This window comes from Polistes dominula, unplaced genomic scaffold, assembly GCF_049000335.1.
Source record: "Polistes dominula isolate Pdom_NZ unplaced genomic scaffold, Pdom_raw_medaka scaffold_35, whole genome shotgun sequence".
NCBI classification, from domain to species: domain Eukaryota; kingdom Metazoa; phylum Arthropoda; class Insecta; order Hymenoptera; family Vespidae; genus Polistes; species Polistes dominula.
The window spans coordinates 2,439,135-2,465,019 of record NW_028300968.1 but is presented as its reverse complement, the minus strand read 5'-3'; the positions used below and the strand labels follow the sequence as shown (position 1 = coordinate 2,465,019).

The following is a 25,885-nucleotide window of genomic DNA, read 5'->3' as shown; positions in this document are numbered from 1 at the left end:
ATGAAATTAGTGCAATATCTGCAAACATTGATGCAAAGATTGTTAAAAAAAACATTTGAAATGTTTTACAATGTTACTATATGAGGAATGTACTTTAAAGCATGCAATTAAACAATAATAATAATAATGATAATAATAATAATAATAATAATTATAATAATAATAATCACTGTAATGCAATATAAGAAGAAGAGAAAGGATTATCACGATGATACAGCATTTATTTAATCATTCAATGGATACGTATAAGATATGTGTATGTAAATGATAAAATAACATTACATACACATGTTATTTACTTGGTAAATATAATTTAAAAACTGATTAGAAATAATTACTATATATCGTAATACTACGACTAATTCGTGCAACTTACAACATCTCGTTTTATCTGAAATTAACATAATTACGATAATAATTTTAATTATTATTATTATTATTATTATTATTATTTTGGGATAGAAAGGGTATTCGTATGCAACAAAAAAAAAAAAAAAAAGAAAAAAAGAAAGCAAACGAAATAATTTTGTATTGCCACGATGACGACGATAGGTTTGTTTGTTTGTTTGTTATTTTTTTTTTTTTTTTTTCATTTAGTGAAGAACGTGTACTGAATATAAAATTTTCGAAATAGTCATTCGAATGTATTCGCAATTGAAACTAGTCGCGTTTAAATTCTAAACTTTTATCAATCGTTTCGAAGAATTATTATAACTGTATGTCATACTATACACGATACATAAAACATAGTGTTTGTACGATTGTTTTTTAATTTATTGTAAATGACATGTAAGCGATAAAAAAAAAAATAAAAAAAAGAAACAAAGGAAAGAAGTAATGTTAATTATTTTTAACAAATTGCAATGTAGTATTTGTTATTAACATATATATTGATTTTTATATGTAACCTAAATTAATTTATACTTAAAAAAAAAAAAAAATATAGTAGATTTAATTTAATTTAACATTGTTTTTAATGAATTTAAAATTATTTAAATTTTAATCTAATATTCTTTCTAATTAAATTAAATTATTTAAATTTTAATCTAATATTTTTTCTAATTAATTTTAAATTATTTAAATTACTAAAAATTTAATTTAATATTTTCTTTGAAATTAATTTAAAATTATTTAAATTACTAAAATTTTAATTTAATATTTTTAAAAACATAATTTTCAATTATTTAAATTACTAAAATTTTAACTTAATATTTTTAAAAATTAATTTTAAATTATTTAAATTACTAAAAACTTAATTCAATATTTTTAAAAATATAATTTTCAATTATTTAAATTACTAAAAACTTAATTTAATATTTTTAAAAACATAATTTTCAATTATTTAACCCTTTCGCTACGGTGGGCCTCGCCGCGAAGTACCTCGTCTAGAACGGAGCGCCGTACCGAAAGTGGGAACATTAAGCGCGCGCAGTCTTTAGCATTCGGAGCCTATTGTCTCAAAAACGACTTTGTGACATTACTTTTAGAACCAAAATGATTTTTGTTCATAATTATGTGACTATAGTCTATGACTATAGTCACCCGTCACGTATAGGTGGCATCGTGTGACGGGTGACTATAGTCACCCGTCGTGTGCGGGTGTCGTTTTGTGGCGGGTGACTATAGTCACCCGTAGTAGTGAAAGGGTTAAATTACTAAAAACTTAATTTAATATTTTTAAAAACATAATTTTAAATTATTTAAATTACTAAAATTTTAACTTAATATTTTGAAAAATTAATTTTAAATTATTTAAATTACTAAAATTTTAACTTAATATTATTTCTAATTAATTTAAATTATTGAAATTTTAATCTAATATTTTTTCTAATTAATTTAAAATTATTTTAATTACTTAAATTGTAATTTAATATATTTTTAAATTAATTTAAATTATTTCAATTTTAATTCAATATTTTTTCATTTTACTTTTTTTCTTCCTTTTTTTTTTCTATTACAAATTGATTACAAATATTTGTTTTTTTTTGTGATTTAGAATTATCCAATAATATTTAATTTCTTAATTGTGACGAAAAGAAAAATTATTTTTATTTAATTCCCTACTAGAGTCAAAAATTAAATTCATTATCATAATCGCGTTTAAATGAATTAAAAGATTTGATCGATCAACTCAAAGTTGACTCATTGATTTAATGACTATGAATTTCTAAAAAGAACAACAACACACACAACTAGTTCTTAACTTTTCACAGTGTGCATTCATTCGTGAATGAACTTTCTCTCTCTCTAGGAAATAAAAAAAAAAAAGAAAAAAAAGCAAAGAAAAAAACGATAAAATAAGAACAAGCAGGAAAAAAAGGCACGTATCTCATCTTTTCTCTTTTTACTTTGTTAGATGTTTTCACTTGTTACTTACAATTAGATAACTTTATCTCTATTTTAAAAATAAACTTCTATAACTTGTATTTCATTGTTCTTGCTAGTGAATTATTTATTAAAATTAATTTTTTTTATTTTTTAAATCTGATAAAAATATAGTTTAAAACTTTCAACCTTTCACCACCAGAACCAGAAGCAGAAGCAGAACCACCACCACCACCTACACCTACACCTCCACCTCCATACTTTGATTGGAAACAAATGTTTCTTCTTTTTAAATATAAAAATCTTTTAATTATTTAAATTGTAGTTGAACAATCAATTAATTTAATTTTTTAAATTGGAACAAATAATAAATTTCTTTTGTTAAATATAAAAATCCTTATCTTTATAAATAAATTGTAGTTAAATTATAAATTAATTTAATTTTTTAAATAGCAACAAATAACAAATGTTTTTTGTTAAATATAAAAATCCTTATTTTTTTATAAATAAATTGTGATTGAACACTAAATAAATTTAAATTTGTAAACTGCAACCAATCAACAAATGTTTTTAGTTAAATATAACAATCCTTATTTTTATAAATAAATTGTGGTTGAATTGTAAATTAATTTAATTTTTTTGATATTGGAACAAATCAACAAATGTTTTTTGTTAAATATAAAAATCCTTATTTTTATAAATAAATTGTAGTTGAATTGTAAATTAATTTAAATTTGTAAACTGCAATCAATCACACAACAAATGTTTTTTTTTGTTAAATATAACAATCCTTATTTTTATAAATAAATTGTAGTTGAATTATAAATTAATTTTTATTTATAAACTGCAACTAATCAACAAATGTTTTTTTTGTTAAAAATAAAAATCCTTATTTTTATAAATAAAGTGTGGTTGAATTATAAATTAATTTAATTTTTTTAAATTGCAACAAACATTTAATTTTTTTTTTAAATTATCTATCTATTTGCGTCATTAAACTATTATAAAATGATACGATGATAATTTTTTATAAATAAAATATATAATAATTTCTTCTTCTTACTAACATTTGTAAGAGTAAATTAATTTAGGAATTAATTTTCCAAATTAATATTGATCGAGATATAATTTCTACGAATGAAAAAACAAAGTAAATTAGTCAAAGAACTTATTTTCAAAATAATACATTTTATTATTTAAATTAAATAAAATTAAATTATTAATTTTCAAAAATGTGAAAAATAATAATAAATCTTTTCAAAATCAAACGAAACGACTCTAAGTATATTGTATTATTAATGAAAGTAAAAAGTGATTTATCTAAACAAAAATTCATTCACTAAAATAAATAATTCATTCATTCATTCTATAAAATCCGACAACAATTTATTGCCTTTTTATTTGCAACGATTATACATTTTTCCACAAGAATACAAATTGATGAATATCAAATAACGAATAGCATTAGTAGTAGTAGTAGTAGTAGTAGTAGTAGTAGTAGTAGTAGCAGTAGTAGTAGTAGTAGGAGTAATAAAACGTTCCTTCCTGTTTCACAAGTATGCGTCATTAATAAACATGTGTCGTTATCATCTATCTCTTTCTCTCTTTTCAAATTTTTATTTTTATTTTTTTCCCCCTTCCTCCTCTTTTTTTCTATCTTTTTATTGACATTACAAAGCAAACGTTCAAACAAGTAAAGTTACAGCCCCGCCCTCCCCCCACCCCTCCCTGCCCACCCAAAAAACAAATTCCACATCCGCGCAAATTTTATACGCAACGAAAAAAAGGGGTAGGAGTGGATTGGTGGGGGCGGGGAGGGAGAGGGGGAAGGAAAAGGAATAACCAAAAATACGGAAGAATGTAAACAGGAATTTTATGCGATTTTTTTTTTTTTTTTTTTTTTTGGTATCTTTAGGTGCAATAAAATTTACGAAGAGAATTAAAATGCTATTATATACTAAAAATGCTATTATATACTAAAAATGCTATTATATACTAAAAACGTTTGATTATACATTTATTTATACATTTATTCATGTTATTTCTAACCTTCGAATTAATGCACGATGACGAATAATTTCGTATTGAGAGATTTATACGCATATTTGTTTTTTGTTTTTTGTTTGTTTTTTTTTTTCATTTACTTATAAAACAAAAAATCCATTTTATTATATTCGCCTTTGTCGATTTTTGTCAAGGTAGATTTGAACGAAGAAAAAAAAAAAAAGAAAAACAATTTTCAAATTCATCAATCGTAAAATTGATTATAATAAAAATTTAATAAAAAAATTCTATTAATCATTACTAAAAATAATTTTTTTTTTTTATAAATATTTCATTAAAATTCATTTATCACACGTTCAAGAATAATTGTCAAGCACAATTATCATCGTACGAGAATTTATTCAAGATAGATGTGAACAAATGAAATGAAATTTTTCAGCACATCAATCATCAAATTGATTCTGATGAAAATATAATAAAAAATTCTATTCATTATAATTATAAATAATTTTTTTTAAATATTTCATTAAAATTCATTTATCACACGTTCAAGAATAATTGTCAACCATAATTATCATCGTACGAGAATTTATTCAAGATAGATGTGAACAAATGAAATGAAATTTTTGAACACATCAATCGTCAAATTGATTCTGATGAAAATATAATAAAAAATTCTATTCATTATAATTATAAATAATTTTTTTTAAATACTTCATTAAAGTTCATTGATCACACGTTCAAGAATAAATCTCAATCACAATTATCATTGTACGAGAATTAATTCAGGTAGATGTGAACAAATGAAATGAAATTTTTGAACACGTCAATCGTCAAATTGATTCTGATGAAAATATAATAAAAAATTCTATTCATTATAATTATAAATAATTTTTTTAAATACTTTATTAAAGTTCATTAATCACACGTTCAAGAATAAATCTCAACCACTATGATATCATACAAGAATTAAGACGAAAATATAATAATAAATAATACAATACAAAATTTAAACAAATGAAAAAAATGTGCAAACACTTTAATCAAAATTAATTATAATTATAATTATAAATATTTTTTTTAAATACTTCATTAAAGTTCATTGATCACACGTTCAAGAATAAATCTCAACCACTATGATATCGTACGAGAATTAAGACGAAAATATAATAATAAATAATACAATACAAAATTTAAACAAATGAAAAAAATGTGCAAACACTTTAATCAAAATTAATTATAATAAAAATCTAATAAAAAAAATTTTATTAATCATAATTATAAATAATTTTTTTAAATACTTAATTAAAGTTCATTGATCACACGTTCAAGAATAAATCTCAATCACCATTATCATCGTACGAGAATTAAGAAAATAATACAACAACAAAAATTTGAAAAAATGAAAAACATGTACAAACACGTCAATCGTGAAATTAATTATAAAAAATTTAATAAAAAAATTCTATTAATTATAATTATAAATAATTTTTTTAAATACTTCATAAAAGTTCATTGATCACACGTTCAAGAATAAATCTCAATCACGATTATCATCGTACGAGAATTAAGAAAATAATACAACAAAAAAAATTTGAAAAAATGAAAAACATGTACAAACACGTCAATCGTGAAATTCATTATAAAAAAATTTAATAAAAAATTTTATTAATCATTACTATAAATAATTTGTTTAAATACTTCATCGAAGTTCATTGATCACTCGTTCAAGAATAAATCTCAATCACGATTATCATCGTACGAGAATTAAGAAAATAATACAACAAAAAAAATTTGAAAAAATGAAAAACATGTACAAACACGTCAATCGTGAAATTAATTATAAAAAAATTTAATAAAAAATTCTATTAATCATTACTATAAATAATTTGTTTAAATACTTCATCAAAGTTCATTGATCACGTTCAAGGATTATTTCAACCACAATTATCATCGTACTATAAAAAATACAATAAAAAAAAAAAAGAATTAATAACAAATACGTACCATAAAATGAATAATAAAACAATAAAAACAATAATAAAACAATACAAAATAATACTGTAAAAAATACAATAATAAACAATCAATAAAACACCATAAATACCATATATAACATTTCGCGTAACCTCTTAGTGATTTCCAAGCAAATAAAAAGTTATAATAACCATAAAAAGAAAAAAGAAAAAAAATAAGAAAAAAGAAAAAGAAGAATTAGTGTAAAAAAATTAATGAAAAAATTAAACTTCTCTAAAAAAAAAAAAGAAAAAAAGTAAAAAACTCACCGATTGTCTGTTTTGTTGTAAACCATCAACCACGTACTCCATTCGATGTTAAGTTTTGATAAACAATGAACAATCAACTGAAGTTATTCCACTGGGTTATTTAATCCCCAACAATTATGTTAATAATAATAATAATAATAATAATAATAATATATATTACGTATATATTATTAAATAATAGTACCCTTTATCACTCAACATTATTTGTATCACGATTGTTGATTAGTATCGTTAAGAGAATTAATAAAACTCGTATACGAAGTATAAATAAAGAAACAAAATAGAATATAAGATGATGATGATGATGATGATGATGATGATGAAGAAGAAGAAGTTTAACAAGTTGTTCAAGCAAGTCACGAAACGAAACTGATGCTTCCTTGAGGTTTGTTCGATCCAGCAATGGTATGAGAGGAGTTCGAACCTCGGAAGTGGAAATGAATGAGAAGAGTGAGAAAGGGAATACATATGAGATTAGTATAGTTGACGTGAGTGGATCTTTTTATATCAATACGAATTGAAGGTAATGAAAAAGAATAAGAGTGGGGGTTAAAAAGTATGGTAAAATGTATTGTAAAGAAAATCGTTTGCAAATATTTTTGTTTAAAATAAAATATTATAAGTATATATATATTTATAAAATTGGTTATGAAAAAGAATGGAAGTGGGGGTGGAGTATGGTAAAGAAGATCATTGTTTTCAAATATAATAATGTTTTTTTTTTTTTAATTTTAATTTGTTTTAAAAAATAATTTTAAAATTATAAAATATATATTTATAAATATATAATTAATAATAATTATATATTATTATTATATATTTTTAATATATTATTATATAATATTAGTATACAATAATATATATAATAATATATTACTAATATAATAATATAATTATTATTAATATAATATTTTTTAAATTAATTTTTAAATTATAAATTAAATATTTATATAATTATAAAAATATATATATATATATATATATATATATATATATATATATATATATATTATATTAAAAAAATAACTATAAAATTATAAACTATATATTTATATATTATTAAATATATATTTTTTGACTTATATAAAAATATTTTTTGTCTGATTAAAATAATATATATAAGTATACCTGTTCTTAATAAATAATTCAATTGAATAAAATAAATTATTAATATATTTTTTTTAATATTGCACATTTGTAAGGTTATTTTAAAAATAAATCAATTTAATGTAATTTTATTCACATAAATTAATAGATTGACAAAAGAAATAAAAAAACACATATCATATATTATATATGTAGCTCATGTGAACCAACAAAATATGATATCTATTCATGTAACCAAAAAAAAAAAAAAACAAGATGATATTTACTCATGTGAGCCAAAAAAAAAAAAGTGATATCTACTCATGTGAACCAAAATATGAATCTATCAAGTTGTCCCCAAGTTGAGAAATACTGGTTTATGTGAACGAAACACCTTCCTGCAGCTTTCTAATTGTTTTTCCTGATCGGTACAAACTCAACTCAACTTTTACCCGATGTGAGAGACTCGGTCTGTTTGTTTGCAGCCTCTCCTATTACCTAACACAGATGCCAATCAGTGTTACATGTGTTATATGCAATACTAATCTCAGGTATTACTATGGAAAACTTCCTTTCACTCTATCCAAAATGAAAATTAATAACAATCTTAATTATCTTATAACAATCCTTCGAAATATTTTTGTTTTCTTTCAAACAAAACTATTTTGATCTCGTATTTTTTTAATAGAAATGTTATTAACCAATTAAATGCAATATTAAATTTATAAAATATATTAAATTATTAAAATTTAAATATTAATTTGATAAATTAATAAATTATTAAAATTTAAATATTAATTTGATAAATTATTAAAATTTAAATATTAAATTTATAAATTACAAAACTATTAAAATTTAAATATTGAATTTATAAATCATTAAAATTTAAATATTGAATTTATAAATTATTAAATTATTAAAATTTAAATATTAATTTGATAAATTATTAAACTATTAGAATTTAAATATTAAATTTATAAATTACAAAACTATTAAAATTTAAATATTAAATTTATAAATTGTTAAATTATTAAAATTTAAATATTAAATTTATAAATTGTTAAATTATTAAAATTTAAATATTAAATTTATAAATTACAAAACTATTAAAATTTAAATATTAAATTTATAAATTGTTAAATTATTAAAATTTAAATATTAAATTTATAAATTATTAAATTATTAAAATTAAAATATTAATATTATAAATCATCAAAATTAAAATTTAAATATTAAATTATTACAAGTATGATATCATAAAAAGAAAAATAAACTTTATTGATAAGAAAATAGAAAATAATCTACGAATGAATGATAAGAATTTTACAAAGAAATATAAAATAATTTATCTATACAAATGTACAATGTTAAATTTATTGTAAAAAATGTTTTTTTTTGACTTAAGATTAAATAACAATTAATTTTAAAATAATTTCAATAAATTTCATTGACCATTGTCTACCTAACACAAATAAATATCGTTACATGTACATACATCATAACTTTCGTAATTTTGCAACACAAATATTTGATTACCACAAAGTATACATAAATTTATATATATATATATATATATGACACATGTAAATTTAAATTATGACATTCTATGTATTACGAATTTAATATGAATTAAATATTACATCAAGTATTATTATAATACTTATTTGATAAATATTTTCTACATGAAATTAATTCGGAGTTCAATATTTGAATTAATTTATTTACCTGCGTTTATTTAAAAATTGATTGATACTACTACTACTACTACTACTACTACTATTATTATTATTAATAATAATAATAATAATGAATTATTTAATAATAACGTTTAATATTTTAAAATAATTAATAATAAAGTTTAATATTAACTTATGTAATAAATTTGCATATGTAAATCTAAAAAAAAGTATTTGCATGTGCATATTACTCATACGTATGCATTGATTGACACTACTGCTATTATTATTATTATTATTATTATTATTATTATTAATAAATTAATTAATAATACCGTGTTTAATATATATTAAAATAATTATTAATAAAGTTTAATATTAACTTATGTAATAAATTTGCATATGTAAATCTAAAAAAAAAGTATTTGCATGTGCATATTACTCATACGTATGCATTGATTGACACTACTGCTATTATTATTATTATTATTATTATTATTATTATTAATAAATTAATTAATAATAACGCGTTAAATATATATAAAAATAATTAATAAAAAAGTTTAATATCAACTTATGTAATAAATTTGCATATATAAATGTAAAAGAAAGTATTTGAATGTGCAAATTACTCATATGTATGCATTGATTGACACTACTGCTATTACTATTATTATTATTATTACTTTCTATGATATAATGAAAGAAAAATTTCAATTAGTTAAGTAATAGCTATTGGAAACTATGACGAGTGTTCTTGTTTCAACAGTACATAATCAATACTAACAAACATAATCTATAATTCTCTTATGCAATATACGTCTCAATACAATTAACGTTTAACCCTTTTGTTTTCTTCCTGTTTTTTTTTTTTTTTTTTTTTTTTTTTTTATTATTATTAACAACAATATAACAGTCATAAGTAATCGTATAAAAAAAAGAATTAAAAAAAAAAATTATAATTAACTCGTGACATAATAGTTAGTACGTAGTGGTAAGTGTATACACTTGCAATACTTAAATTACCAATCTCCCCCCATAAGTGGAAGGTTAACTCTCTAGAATTCTCCTGTAACTTTGAAATTGCACACGTTAACGCTAAAAATAAAGTGATATGTCAAATAACCGGTTTTTTTTGTCTTTTCTTCTATTTATAATTAAAACGTTTCATTCTTCTCTGATTTTTATTTGCAAATTATCTCATTCGACATATATTTATAACATTAATTATTACTTTACTTTTGTTATTATGTAATAGTAGATTTATTTGATATCTTTATTAATTAAATATTATATGTGTTCATTCAATTTTAATATTTAACATTTTTATACAAGTTTAATTAAAAAAAAAAAAAAACATTTGTAAAATAAATTAATAATCAAAATTATTTTGTAATACTAAATTACAATTATTACAATTAATAAATACAAAATACTTTTGTATTGCTTAATTATAATAATAATAATAATAATAAAAATAATAATAATAATAATTATTATTATTATTATGTGATAGTAGATTTATTTAATATTTTTTTTAAATTAAATATTTATTTCAATATTATATGCATTGATTCAATTTTATAAGATTTTAATTATTTAATAAAATTTTTAAATTAATTTTTTTAATATATGACAAAAGTTTAATTAAAAAATATTTGTGAAACAAATTAATAACCAAAATTATTTTATAATAGTACATATTATTGCTTTATCGTTATTATAATTATTATAATTATAACTATTATTATTATTATTATTATTATTATTATTATTATTATTATTATTATTATTATTATTATTATTATTATTATTATTATTATTATGTGATAGTAGATTTATTTAATATTTTAATTATTTAATAAAATTAATTTAAATTCAATTAATTAAATTATTTAAATAAAGAATAAAATAATAAAATAATAAATAAATTAATAAATAATATATAATAATATATAATAACTTAGGATGCCCCGCCACGCGTTGCTGTGGCTCACAATCAGTCCGATACACACGTCTTTAAATCAACGAATTACCCTATACCGCCATCTGTTCGAATCTTATCGAACTAACAGACATAATCATGACTCTTTGTTAATAAACAAATAATTCGCAATAAAATAATATTGCGATTATAAATTGAGATATAAACTATCCTATCTTTCAAGTTGGATGAAACTGCACACAGTGTGCAAAATTTTATTAAAATCGGTTCAGTAGTTTAGGAATCCATTGCGGACAAACAACGTGACACGTAATTTTTATATATTAGGAAGAGAAGATAATACATATATATAATATAATATAATATATACAATAATAAATAATAATAAATTAATTAAATTTAATTAAATTAATTTGTATAATTCAAATTTAGTAAAATTTTATTAAAAAATTAAAATATTGAAATTGAATCAATGCGTATAATATTTAATGAAATATTTAATTAAAAAATCATATATGAAACAAATTAATAACTAAAATTATTATTGTTGTTAAATATTGAAAATATTATTAGAAATATTTTATTTAATTATCATTACGTGTGTAACGATTACGTGTGTTACGAGCTATTATAAAATATGAGAAACTATACTAGAACGATTATTATGTCAGCAATTTCAACAAAGGTTGTTGTTACTTGTCTGTCAAGAGAAGTAGACAGGTAAAAAACGTGATAACGATTAATATCAGTAATTAAATCTATCTTCGTCTTGAAAGTAAAAAAAAAAGAAAAAAAAAAAAAAGGACGATTTAATTAATTCAATACTTCAAAGTATTTCAAAGTAATTAAAAGAAAACAAAAAAAGGGGGGAAATACAAAATACACTTTATGCAAAAAAAGAAAAATAATTGTTTTTTTTTTATCGTTGATATTGTGAAAGATAAAATTTTATGGAAATGTTTTGGATTTTTTTTTTACTTGGTAAAGAAGGAAAAAATGACAAGTTTCGATTTCATGGAATTTCCGATTTCATCGATAAAATTTTCTTGACTTTCCTCTAACCAATTGTATTAATAATTCAAGTTACCTGTATTTGTAAATTTTAACGGTATAAGGTATCATATTTTTTATTTTTTTATTTTTTTACTTTTTTACGAATATGCATTATTAGTAATAAAAAAATGTAAATTTGTTGAACTTAATAATCACTTTTGAAAAAAAAAAAATCCATTAGGATTTTGTATAATTATGAGACTGTGTAGTTTGTATTTTAATAGCACTGTTTAAAAATAAAAAAATAATTTATCCAATTAAAATCTGATAAATGTGATTTAATATAAATATTTATGAAATTAAAATAAAATTGCAAAAAAAAAAAAAAAAGTATAAAACACACGTTACAGCATATTTCAGTTTTTTTTTAATTTTTTTTTTTTTTTTTTTTTTTTGTAAATAAATTCATCAGAAATGTGTCGATAATAATTTCTTGAAAAAAAAAAAAAAAAAAAAAAAAAAAAAAAAAAAAAAAAAAAAACAAATTGTTAGATTTTTGAAAAATTTCAAAAGGATTGCGGTAAGATGAATTTGCCAGTGTTTTTTTTTTTTACGATTATTATCAAGTAAATCGATTGATCGCGATAAATTGATTGGTTCAATGGATAGTAATCAAAATAATTATCGACATATTTCCGGTTCGTGATCTTTCATGATCGTTAAATTTTACACGGGATAACAGATTACTTCATCGATCGTTTCCTTTTTCTTTTTGATTTTTATATTTTTTTTTTCTATTCAATCTGAATACCTTTTTAATCGATAGTTTCCAGAACTTAAATAATATTTCATATTTATATTTTATTATTTACTATAAAACATATATAATAAATAAATATTAATATTTTATTTATATAATATTTTATATTATATTTTATTATTTATTATAAAACATTAATAAATATTTATATTTATTTAATAATTAAAATATTAATATTTATTTTAATTATATCGTAATAATATTTGATTTAATATTTATTTAATAATTAAAATATTAATATTTAATTTAGTTACATTTTAATAATATTTAATGTAATATTTATTTAATAATTAAAATATTAATATATTTATTAATTAGTTAATTTAGTTACATTGTAATAATATTTAATTTAGTATTTATTTAATAATTTAAATATTAATACATTTATTAATATTTTAAGTTCAACCAAAGAGATTAATTTGTTAAATTAATATTTTAAGTTTAACCAAAGAGATTAATTTGTTAAATTAATATTTTAAGTTTAACCAAAGATTACTTTGTCAAATTATTATTTTCAGTTTAACTAAAGTATAATTAGTCATAATTAATATTTTATTTATGTATTCTAATTTTATTGAATTAGTTTTTTTTTAGTTGAACTTTTACATGCATATGTACAATAATTTCGTTGAATATTTTATTACAAACAAAAAAAAATGTTAAAAAATAATAATGAATAAACATATAGAGAATTGTTTGATTATTTTCTAACAAGCCTATACTATCACCATACTACCATCACACTACCACCATACTACTACCATACCCTATCGTCCAACCATTGCACGAAGATGCAGTAGCAACAGGTTTTAAACTGGTTTTTCTTCCTAACTTCTTTCAACATTTACCTTTCGATAAAACTATTCTGATTTTAACAGTTGTCCAAGCAAGATTATTGAATCATTATTTTTTTATTATTTAATAAAAACCCTCTTAAAAAAATAAAAAATAAAAATATATATTGACATCAGTAGATTCTTAGAATTTGAAGTTTTTTTTTTTTTTATGACAAAGTTATGACATTATTTACATAAAATGTAAATTCCAAAACTATATTCAAATTACAAGAATAAAATATATCAAATTTTTATGGGAATGAATTTTAATATATTTTTTTTTCTTTTTTTTTTTTAATTACATTTTATGTTAGTTTTAACGAACTAAGATATTTAATATAAAATGACTGTAATAAAAACCTAGGTGTATGCTAATACAACGTTTGTGTCCAAATTTCAAGACAATTGGTAAAGTATTTTAAAAAATTATCGAATAGGCACAAAGGAAATCTACATTTTTATATACAGTAAGAAACATAACTGAAGCCAATAACCACTAGTTTTGTATAAATCATTATTTATTGCTAAGAATGTAAAAGAATATTAAAAAATGAACATTATAGTCCATCCATTTTTTGTTGCTAGTGCTAAACGAAGAGACATTATTTGTTGAAACAATTTCTGATGTTACTTCTAACTGTAATATAATGTTATATTAAAGAAAATAATTAAAAACCATTAAATTAATTTCTTACAATTTCTTCATTTACTCTAACTTAATGAATTTACTTAAAATAATAAACATTTATATTTTATTATTAAATAGAAATCATGAATTCTAATTAGTTAATATTATTTTCTATTATATTTAATATATCTATCCCTATATCTATATACAGTAAGGAACATAACTAAATCAATAAAATCACTAGTTTTGTATAAATCATTATTTAGTGCTAAGAATGTAAAAGAATATTAAAAAATGAACATTAGAGTCCATCCATTTTTTGTTGCTAGTGCTAAACGAAGAGACATTATTTGTTGAAACAATTTCTGATAGTACTTTTAACTGTAATAAAACTTATTATAACATTCATTTTTTAATATTCTCTTCTACATTCTTAGCAATAAATAATGATTTATACAAAACTAGTGATTTTTATTGGTTCAGTTATGCTCCTTCTTACTGTATACAGATATAGATAGATATATTTAAATATAATAGAAAATAATATTAACTAATTAGAATTCATGATTTCTATTTAACAATAAAATATAAATGTTTGTTATTCTAAGTAAATTAATTAAGTAAGTAAATGAAGAAATTGTAGGAAATTAATTTAATGGTTTTTGATTATTTTCTTTAGTATAACACTATATGCAGAAAAGAGGAGTGACCTGAGAGAAACGTGCAGTCAACTCTTGTACCATGTTCTAATATTACACAGTAAAATACACTATGTGTGAGTCAGGGGCATAACCGGCTACGTACCTAAGCTAAGATAAGAAACGTACCAGCAAACACACCAGAAAGAAAAAAAGAAATAAATAAATAAAGAATGAAAGAAAAAAAGAAAGAAAGAAAGATAGAGAAAAACAAAGAATAAATAATACAACCAACCTCTTCATCCTTTTCTTCTTTAAACCCAGTTTAACGTTTCATCTCTTCTCCCTTTCCCCATTCACCCCCATCCCCTTTATTTTATTTTATTTTATTTTACTTTACTTTACTTTTATTTTGATTTTTGTTGTATTTTGTTCTGTTCTTTTTTTTTTTTTTTTTGGAATCGTCCATATTTTATAAGACTCGTCGCGACGACGGAAAATATTATTGGCTTTGCTGACGTCTATTTATGGTGGATGGTGGATAAGGGTGTATGGGGGTATAAGGGGGAACATTAGTTATAATCGTCTTAACTTGGAATTAATTATCATCTCGCGTTAATAATTAAATTCGTAATCAAGTCACATTATAAAATGTGTTGGTTTTTAATATATAAATGTATTTTTTATTACTTTTATCTTATCTGGCATTTATTATCTTTATTATCTAATTAGGTTTTTGTATTATAACTAAGAAAAGATCTATTAGGTCATTAAATATAAAAATGTCTGATTTTGATGGGAAAATAATACGAGTAATCAGACATTTCATAGTTAATAACCTAATAATTCGATAAACTATATTTTGTTAAGTAGAAAATAATTGTAATGTGTAATCAAATTTGTTTTATTTAACAACAAGAATATCAGTGTGATCGAATTTTTCTTATTGTACAATTTGTATAATAATAATAATATTAATAATAATAATAATAGAATTATTAGGTCGAGTCATAAGTAACTTCCGATGCGGTTATGTAGAATCTATTTTTCGTATTTACCTATTATAAGTCACCGAAACAAACGGATTTCGATATCACTATATAGATGAGAATTCAGTTAATCTTCTGTTAACTTTTTTATACAGTCAATGTTACATTTAACCGTTTTTCTTAACCACTGAAATGGATAGTAAAAAGTGCATATTCGACATGTAATGCTTTAAGAATTGAAACAAGGCAATAGCACTAAGGTGGCAACTGAAAAAATATGCAGCGTATACAGTGCATGACTGATAACTGATAGGGCAGTCAGAAATTGGTTTGTAAAATTCCGTTTTGGAGATACGATCTTAAAAGATGAACCAAGTAGAGGACGTATTTCCGACTTTGACGAACCTTTTAACACTAGATATACCAGATCAGTCATTTTGACTGGTCGGGCCATTTTAATTCAAAATTTCTACTTCATGTAACATTTGATTTCTGTAAATAATTAAGCGTTTTGTTATTTAAAAATGTCTATAAATCCATTTATTTATTACAATTATTATTGTTAAAGATTTTTTGTTATTTTTTAGGAGTAAATAAAGACTGGAAGTCTCAAAAAGCATTTTTTTTTTATACACCAGTCATTTTGACTAATGTGGTAGAAATAGGTATACTGAAAATGGTGGTATATCTAGTGTTAAAGGTAATATTAGAGCAAAATCCAATAGATACGTTGAACAATTGCAAAGAGTGCAAAAAAATTCCATGAAAGGTGTCTTGCACTTATCAGTCGCAAAAACGCCATCCTTTGTTTCATAAAAAAACGGAAGTTATTTATGACTCGACCTAATAATATTTCACACTAGAAAACCGAAATTACTTTCTTGTCAACCCAATATTTTAATTTGGCCTACGAGATAACCAAAATAGTGTACAAATGATAGATAAGATATTAATCATCTATGTGTAATGATTACACGTTTTTTTTTTTTATCATATTACATTCGTTTTAATAAGTTAGTATTACATATTATCTATATATATATATAATTATAAAACGTGTTTTTATCTATGTAACTTGTAATATATGGGGTAACCTTCTATGCTAGATTTAAGTTTTATATCATTTTACATAATTGCTTGAATTTGTTATCGATTGATTGGTATCGATGGATATATAATTCATATTAAAATATTTCTTAATCTGATGACATTCAAATGCTAATTAAAAAATAATATTAATTTATAAGAAGCAAAATATTAACATTGCTAATTTTATATCACAAAAAATCATTTAATCAAATCAATTAAAAATAATTAAGATATTATTGAACAGTAATTAATTAGATGATTCTAAATGAATTAGAAAATTGTTTACAAATCTTTAAATTATTGAACAGGGAACCCAAATTAATTGAATTTTAAAACAAACAATTATAAAATCAAAGTATCAATTTAAATAAACAAATCAATTAAAGGGAATACTTTTAAACAATAATTAATTCAATGATTTCAAATAAATTAGAAAATTGTTTACAAATCTTCAAACTATTGAACAGGGAACCCAAATCAATTGAATTTTAAAACAAGCAATTACCAAATCAAAGTATCCAATAAAAGCAAATTAAATAAACAAATCAATTAAAGGGAATACTTTTAAACAATAATTAATTCAATGATTCTAAATGAATTAAAAAAATTTTCTAAACAAATCTTCAAACTGATCAGATAACCCAACAACAACCTGAACATTGAACCCAAATTAATTGAATTTAAAAACAAGCAATTATCAAATCACAATGTTAAATAAAAGCAAATTAATTAAACAAATCAATTGAAGTGTTCATAAAAGTATTGTTTACAACAATAATTAATTCAAAGATTTGAAATAAATTAAAAATTTTTCTAAACAAATCATCAAACTTATCAAATAACCCAAATCAATCGAATTTACATCATCGTTAAGAAACATTAACAATTATTAATGATAATATCCAATAAAGGTAAATTAAATATACAAATTAGTTTAGAAAGAATTAAAGAAAGAGAGGGGGAAAGAAAGAGTGTGTGAGAGAGAGAGAGAGATAGAGAGAGAGAGAGAGAGAGAGAGAGAGATAGAGAGAGAGAGAGTGAGAGTAAGGGATACTTAGAAAATCTAAAGAATAGAACAAATGATAGTAAAAGAGTTCGAACAATGTCAAGGTGTCGAACGAAACCTTCTGTACAGTCGATTATCGTCAGAAACAGAACTCTAATGGTGGGGTAAGAAAGGTAGAGAGGTTCGATGGTCGACGAAAGGTCGACTAACTGGTTGGTCGGTTGGTTGGTTGGTTGGTTGACTGTACTTTCTTGTTTACGTCGTTAAAAAGAGAGAGAGAGAGAAAGATAGAACATTGCTGAGCTTATCGATTTCCAAGTTGCTCGAGGAAAACGTTACTCGTCGTTCATTTTCGTGCACAGTCGGTGCATATATACGCATACATTTACAGATAAAGTACAGGGTGTCCTAAAAGTTATCCCTACGTAAGTGAAACATTAACAAATTTAGTTTATTTGACAGCCATCATCATTTTCTAACAAATTGAAGATTTATGAAATAAAACAAGAAATGAGTTTTAGAACAGACTGTATACATTAATGTATACGTATAAATACTGAAGATTTATGAAATAAAAAATGAAATTAAATATTGTAAGATGATTTATTAAATTATTATAGATTTTATTTATTTATTTATTTATTGAAGTTAGTTTTAGAATAGATACTGTATATATTAATGTATACGTATAAATACTGAAGATTTATGAAATAAAAAATGAAATTAAATATTGTAAGATGATTTATTAAATTATTAAAGATTTTATTTATTTATTTATTTATTCATGTTAGTTTTTCGAACAACCTGTATATTAATGTATACGCATACATACACACACACACACACACACACATATTTACTGGAACCCTTTTAATAGAGTGCTATGAAAATAGGATTTAGGTATAGTACGATGGAAAAATGTTAAAATCACCTTTTTTTCTTCTAATATTCTTTATAAATTTTCAACTATGCTATTAAATAACATGAATTTTATACAATTTGTATATTACTTGTAGGTTTTTGTTAATGTTTACAGTTTTTTGGTAAAACATGAAAGGAATTAAAATATGTTTTAAAAGAGTTTAATGGGTTTTGCATACAGGTATAATTCTCATTTTATAATATGCACTTTGTTAACATGGTATCTGTAAAGTAAAGTTGCGCAGGTAACAAAATACGAGAAAAAATTAAAAGGGTTTCACAAAAGTGCATACACAAATGTAAAAATATTTGTTTACGAGAATTGAAAATAAACGAAACCTTCCGAATAAAAAATTATTTAAATCGTAAATTAATATAATACATTTATAAATTAAACTTTGAAATTTTTCTTTAAACATATGATGCGAAATTAATTATCCTTATTTATATTATTTTTTTGTGCATTTTCTATTTTAAATTATTATTTATACATTTATTAAAAAATTGAATTACTTATTGTTAGAATAATTATTAATTATATTTGTTTACGAGAATTTGAATAAATGAATCTTCCCAAAAAAAAAAATATTTAAAAATTGTAAATTATTATAATACATTTATAAATTAAACTTTGAAATTTTTCTTTAAACATATGATGCGAAATTAATTATCCTTATTTATATTATTTTTTTTTTTTTGTATTTTCTTTTTTAAATTATTATCTATACATTTATAAAACATTTAATTATTTTCTTTTAATTATTTTACTATTTGTTAGAATAATTATTAATTAAATTTAATAAATATAAAATGTTGAAAAAAAAAAATGTTTTTAAAATAGCATTGAATTTTTTTAAACTGATATTTCAAAAAATATATATATACATATATATTGCGTAATGAATGCGTTTAACTTTAAAATAAAAAGAAAAAAAAAAAAAGCGTGTTGAGTTATTCGGAGCGTGTTACGTGCGTAACGAGTACACCTTGGGAAATCAGTGCGAATTTTCGAGTTAACTTTCGAACAGAATTTGCTCTCCTTTCAGAAAACTCATGTCAGATATTTAACCTCGAAGTTCTTGTTAAACTTTTCGAGAAAATAGAGAGAGAGAGAGAGAGAGAGAGAGAGAGACATATGCGAATGTGTGATATGTAGATTTTGGATGCATATATATATGAATCTATATAAGCTTGTATATAAATTTAATTTACTAGAACGTGGTATATACTTCTATAATTATCTTCATGGCTTTCATCTTCGTGTTATTTCAATTAAAAAATTTAAATATATATTTATATATATATATATATTATTCAATTAATTATATAAAATATATATATTATGATTAGAATCAAATAAAACATATATTATAATATATAATAAATTTAATATTAAATTTAAAATATATATTATTTAATGTAATATTAAATTAATATATAATAATTACTATATAAATATATTATTATAATTATATATTATATTTTTGGATTAATATGATATAAGAGAACTTATATATATATTTTATTATTATTATTATTATTTATTATATATATTTATATATTAATATATTATTTATTATTATTATTATTATTATTATTATTATTATTATTATTATATATATTTTTTTCTATTTTCTATTTTCTTTTCTTAATACGAAAAATTAAAAAAAAAAAATTACATATAGAATTTTAATACTTTTTAAATACTTTGTTAATACTATATATATATTAATTTTTTAATTACTACTTTTTTTTTTTGGTAACAACTTTCGTAAATAATTATTTTTATGACAAGCAATAATTGTTTCCCCATTTGTTTCCGAAACAAATCATAATTTCTTATCTCTTTCACACGAGACACACAAAAAAAAAAAAAAAAAAAAGAAATATTTTTAAAAACTAAGATAAAATTTAATCATACATGTGTACAAATGATACACGTAACACCTGTTTTCAACATTTCAATTTATCAAAAATACTAGATAACTATTTGTAATCGAGCATTCGTCGAAAATGTTGGCAGAAGATTTTGATACTCGAAATAAACCAGTTAAGTTTGTTAATACAAACATTTTCTATCACTCTTATTGTTATTTTCAAATGAAAAAAAAAAAAAAAAAGGTATAATAGTTCTACATTTTTGTTCGAATTAAATCGATTATTTAATAAAAAGAAGAAAAAAAAATAATAAAACGTTAATTAAATATTTTCAAAGTAAACACCGATCTGTTTGATTAAATTTTTTAAATGGAAACAAAAAATATCGTACAATGAATTCTTCACATTTTTAATAATCTTATCTCTTTGAGTTGTCAATTCTTCTACGATCGATGGAAAGATAAGTTAATGTATTAAAAAAAAAATAAAAAAAAAAATAAAAAAACATAATATAAGATAACAATTGAAATGTTTAACAAACGTTGCCAACTATTTCATCATACGTTAGTGAAAATAATTTATAATTGTTTCATTTTTTTTTTTAAATAAGAAAGAATTTTGATTTATACAATTGATTTCAACTAAAATTTGATCATAGTGTTATGACGAATGATAATAATTTTCGTAATAAAAAAGAACACAAAAAGAAAAAAGAAAAAATAAAAGAATTTAAAGATGATCGAATAGATTTTTATTTTAAGAAAACGAGGACATATGTATAAATAGTTTATCTACTTGTGTGTACATAAATAAATTGACAAAACTTCGAGTTGAACTTCTTTAACGAGTTTAAATCTCGAATAACAAATGTTATATGATCGATTATAGCATTAATGTTACATGATGAATTTTAATTAATGTAAATGACACAACGATACCAATCCATTTGTTACCACACACACATACACACACACACCCAATTATATTTATTTTATAATTATTATTTATTACTAATTATATTTATTTAATAATTATTATTTATTACCACACAATTATATTTTTATTGTCAATTATTTCTATTACCAATTATATTTTTATTGCTAATTATTTTTATTATTAAAAATCAGCTTAAAATGATCGTAAATAAATCAATAAATAAATAAAGAAATAAATAAATAAATAAAGATATATATATATATATATATATTTTTATACTATATATACTATTTATACTATATATACTTTTTTGTCCCTTTTCTTTTTTTTGTTTGTTAAATATTTCATATTTACAACTACGTAAAAAAAAAAACCTTGTTTTGTATTTTATTTTACGCCGTTGTTGGTCAGAAAAAAAAAAAAAGAAAACGTAATTATTTTCTACTATTTCTGTTTTATTTTTTTTCCTTCTGTTATTAAACCTAATCACTTTGTAATTTATTCATTATTATTCGCACGTTTAAGAATATTTTTTTCCTCTTTTTTATTCCAAATAAATAATAATACAACACGAAGAGAAATATGTCAGCTGATATTTTATAAAAAAAAAAAAATTAATTTGACTTATATCCTTCGATGATCATTTTCACTTGTAGCATTGACACGAATAATTATTCGACTGAATTCTTACGATTTAAGATAAATCTATTCTACTTGTACTTGTATCTATCCTACATGTAGTAAAAAAAAAAAAAAAAAAAAAAAAAAACACATATGTATACATATTTTATTTATTATTCTAATCAATGAAACTATCGCAAACATTAATCATCGTAATATTATATATTAAAATGTGCCTTTTTTATTTTTTTGGTTATTTTGTTTAATTAAAATCAATGATATGTGTATTTTCAATTCGAAATAATCAAGAAGTATAATTCTCGTGTATGAAATTGAAGTAATTAATACACGTGACGAGAGAAAAAGAAAAAAAAAACATTGATGACGTCAAAAATACAATATTTTAACGTCAGTATTCGTATTTACTGAATTACAAGAAATAATTGCATAATATTTTTCTGATTATTCGTGTTAAATGGAATACGATAAAATGTATGAAGCGAAAAAAAAATCCTTGAATAATGTTTGTATTATATAAAAAAAAAAAAAAAAGTATATTAAAAAAATTGAATTGAAAAAACCGTGATGGTATGAACGATTTGGTAAAGTAGATGACTATAGGTCCTGTTTTACTTCAGTATTCCTAAATATAACTACCATTTGCACTGGCTATTTCCTACTCGAGATAAACTCGAGCCAAGAGAGCAGAAAATCATCTCCTTTCGTTAAACTATACACACATCATTTAAAACTACGATACTTCAATGATCAAATTATATTTATATCATATTTTTTCTTTTTTTTTTAATAATAATATAAATATCGACAATTATATTTAAATATAAATATATATTTATTCGAATTTATTACGATTGAAAATAATATTAGAATAATAAATTATTAATAAATATTACTTAAATATTATTAAATTTAATTAAATAAAATAATATATTATAATATTATTAAAATATATATATATATATATATTAAATAAATTAAATATTATTAAAAAATATTAATAAATTGTTCCAACGTATTTATCTTTTGATTTATTATTATTACCAACGTATTATTCTTTTGGTTATTTAATTATGGTTAATATTTGTAATTAAATTGTTCGTATAATTAGAAGAAAGAAAATGAATTCAAATGAATTCATAAAAAAGAAAATATTGAAAATTATAAATGAAAAATGATCGAGTGAACAAATCAAAATAAAAATGAAATGAAACATTCTATACATAAAAAATGAAAAATGATCGAGTTACGATCGTTCAAAATGAATCACTTTAAAAAGGAAATGTAAACTATACGAATCGAAATAAAGAAAACAAATGTTAAAAACAATGAACGAACGAAAAAGTGTGTTTTTTAAACAATTTTTTATCCCTTTCCTTCCCCCTCTCTCCCCCCCACCCCTTTCACTTCAAAAATATTCGGACAGAAAGGTAACATGGATTTGTTTGTTTACAAAAAAACTTTGCACGATCAGACATTTATCGTTTATCTTCTTCCCATACACTTTGTGTTCATTCTGCATCTTTTATATATATACATATACACGATTCTTGTAAAAATGTTTACATTTCGTTTTTCTTAATATTTTCATTTTCGTTTTTTCTTTTTTTTTTCTGTGTTATTTTTGTCCTTTATGTTACTTTATTCTTTTTATTAAATTTAAAATCGAGATAAAATGACGCAAATTATTATCCTACAAACATTTCTAAATATACTTTTTAATTTCCATTATTAATTCGATCATTCGAGTTTCCATAGTAATTTTCAGGTAATATTATTGTTAGGTTATGTTAATTTAATTTATATTATAGTTAATTGAGACTGTATTGTTAAATTACATTGATGTCAAAAAGACCAAAGATGTAAATAGTTGAACCCTGTTTATGCGCTATTCTTTTGTTTTTCTTCTTCTACGATTTTGACTTAAGATGTAACACGTGTTGATTATCTCATATTAAAATATATCCGAAATTATTAAAGTAATCCTTTCTATTTTATCCCATATAACAACATAAATTAACAATTATATTTATATTACAATAATTAAATATTATATTTATTAAACTAATATTATTAATATATTAATTAATATTATATATTAAATATATATATATATATATCTATTTATAAATAAATAACATTTACTCACTTTAAGTCGATGAAGGGAGCCATCTCTCGCAGCGTTGTAGACAATTAGAGCAAAATCCATTTTTTTGTCATGGCGCCCCATGGTATGATGATCTATCATGATCTTCACCAGCAAACCTAACCTTTCCTTTCCTCTCCTCTCCTCACCTAACCTCTTCCCACTTCTTCCCCTTCCCTTTCTAACTTTTTCTTCCCCCTCTTTCTTCTCTTCAACTCTTGTTCAGCACCAAACTTCCCTGCTGACTATTCCTGTCGCACGGTTTTAAACCTTCCTTTGTGTTCAACACAAGACAGGTGTTTTTTTTTTCTTTTTTTTCCCCTTTCTTTACGAAGAAATATGAAACTTATTTTTCCTTTATGTCGTCAGACTTTATTTAACAACTTTCTCACAATATTAATCTCCCAGGAATAATGTTTGTAATATTTTCTATTAGAATTTAGAAATATATCGATATAACACACACACACAAAGAGACAATTTTAATAAATTAGTGAATTCGTTGTCAAGAAAATGTCTACGATCGTCGTCGTCGTCGTATTTGATTAAACATCGTCGTTTCTTTTTTTTTTTTTCTTTTTTCTCCTAATTTTTAAATCGTCGAATATAATATTATAAACTCACTCAATTTTATTATTATCAATTAATAGTCTTTAATGTTTTATTCGAGGTTAGAATAATACGTATTGTTAAAATCGAATCTTCATGTTGGCTAAATTTCAACAAAATTTCGTCCATGCGATAATTATCGAACGTTTTATTTCTCTACCGTATGATCGCGAACGAAAACAACGATAATAACGATAAAGACAAACAGGTTATGTAGAATAAACTCACTAGCCATATGAAATATTCCGAACAATTTTTATTAAAAAGAACCTCTGATTTCGAAAGCGTAACGCGATACGGACGAAGAAGTACATCTACTTTCCTTCTTCTCACGAATGCATGTCTACGAGTTTAACGCTATAGATGGCGGTGCATACTACCCCCCTACTCAAAACAACGGCTGTTCAACGACAACTAAATCAACTCGACTCGACTT

The 25,885-nt window shown here is 21.4% G+C and overlaps 1 protein-coding gene across 1 annotated transcript in view; it reads right to left on the bottom strand.

Moving 5' to 3' along the window:
• LOC107069846 (protein fem-1 homolog CG6966) overlaps window positions 1-25,885 on the bottom strand; it is a 46,711-nt gene extending 20,826 nt beyond the window's left edge. The window contains exon 1 of the mRNA XM_015327483.2: window positions 24,844-25,885. Within this exon, the coding sequence (XP_015182969.1) occupies window positions 24,844-24,942 (99 nt within the window). The 5' untranslated portion in view covers window positions 24,943-25,885. The remainder of the gene's footprint in view (window positions 1-24,843) is intronic.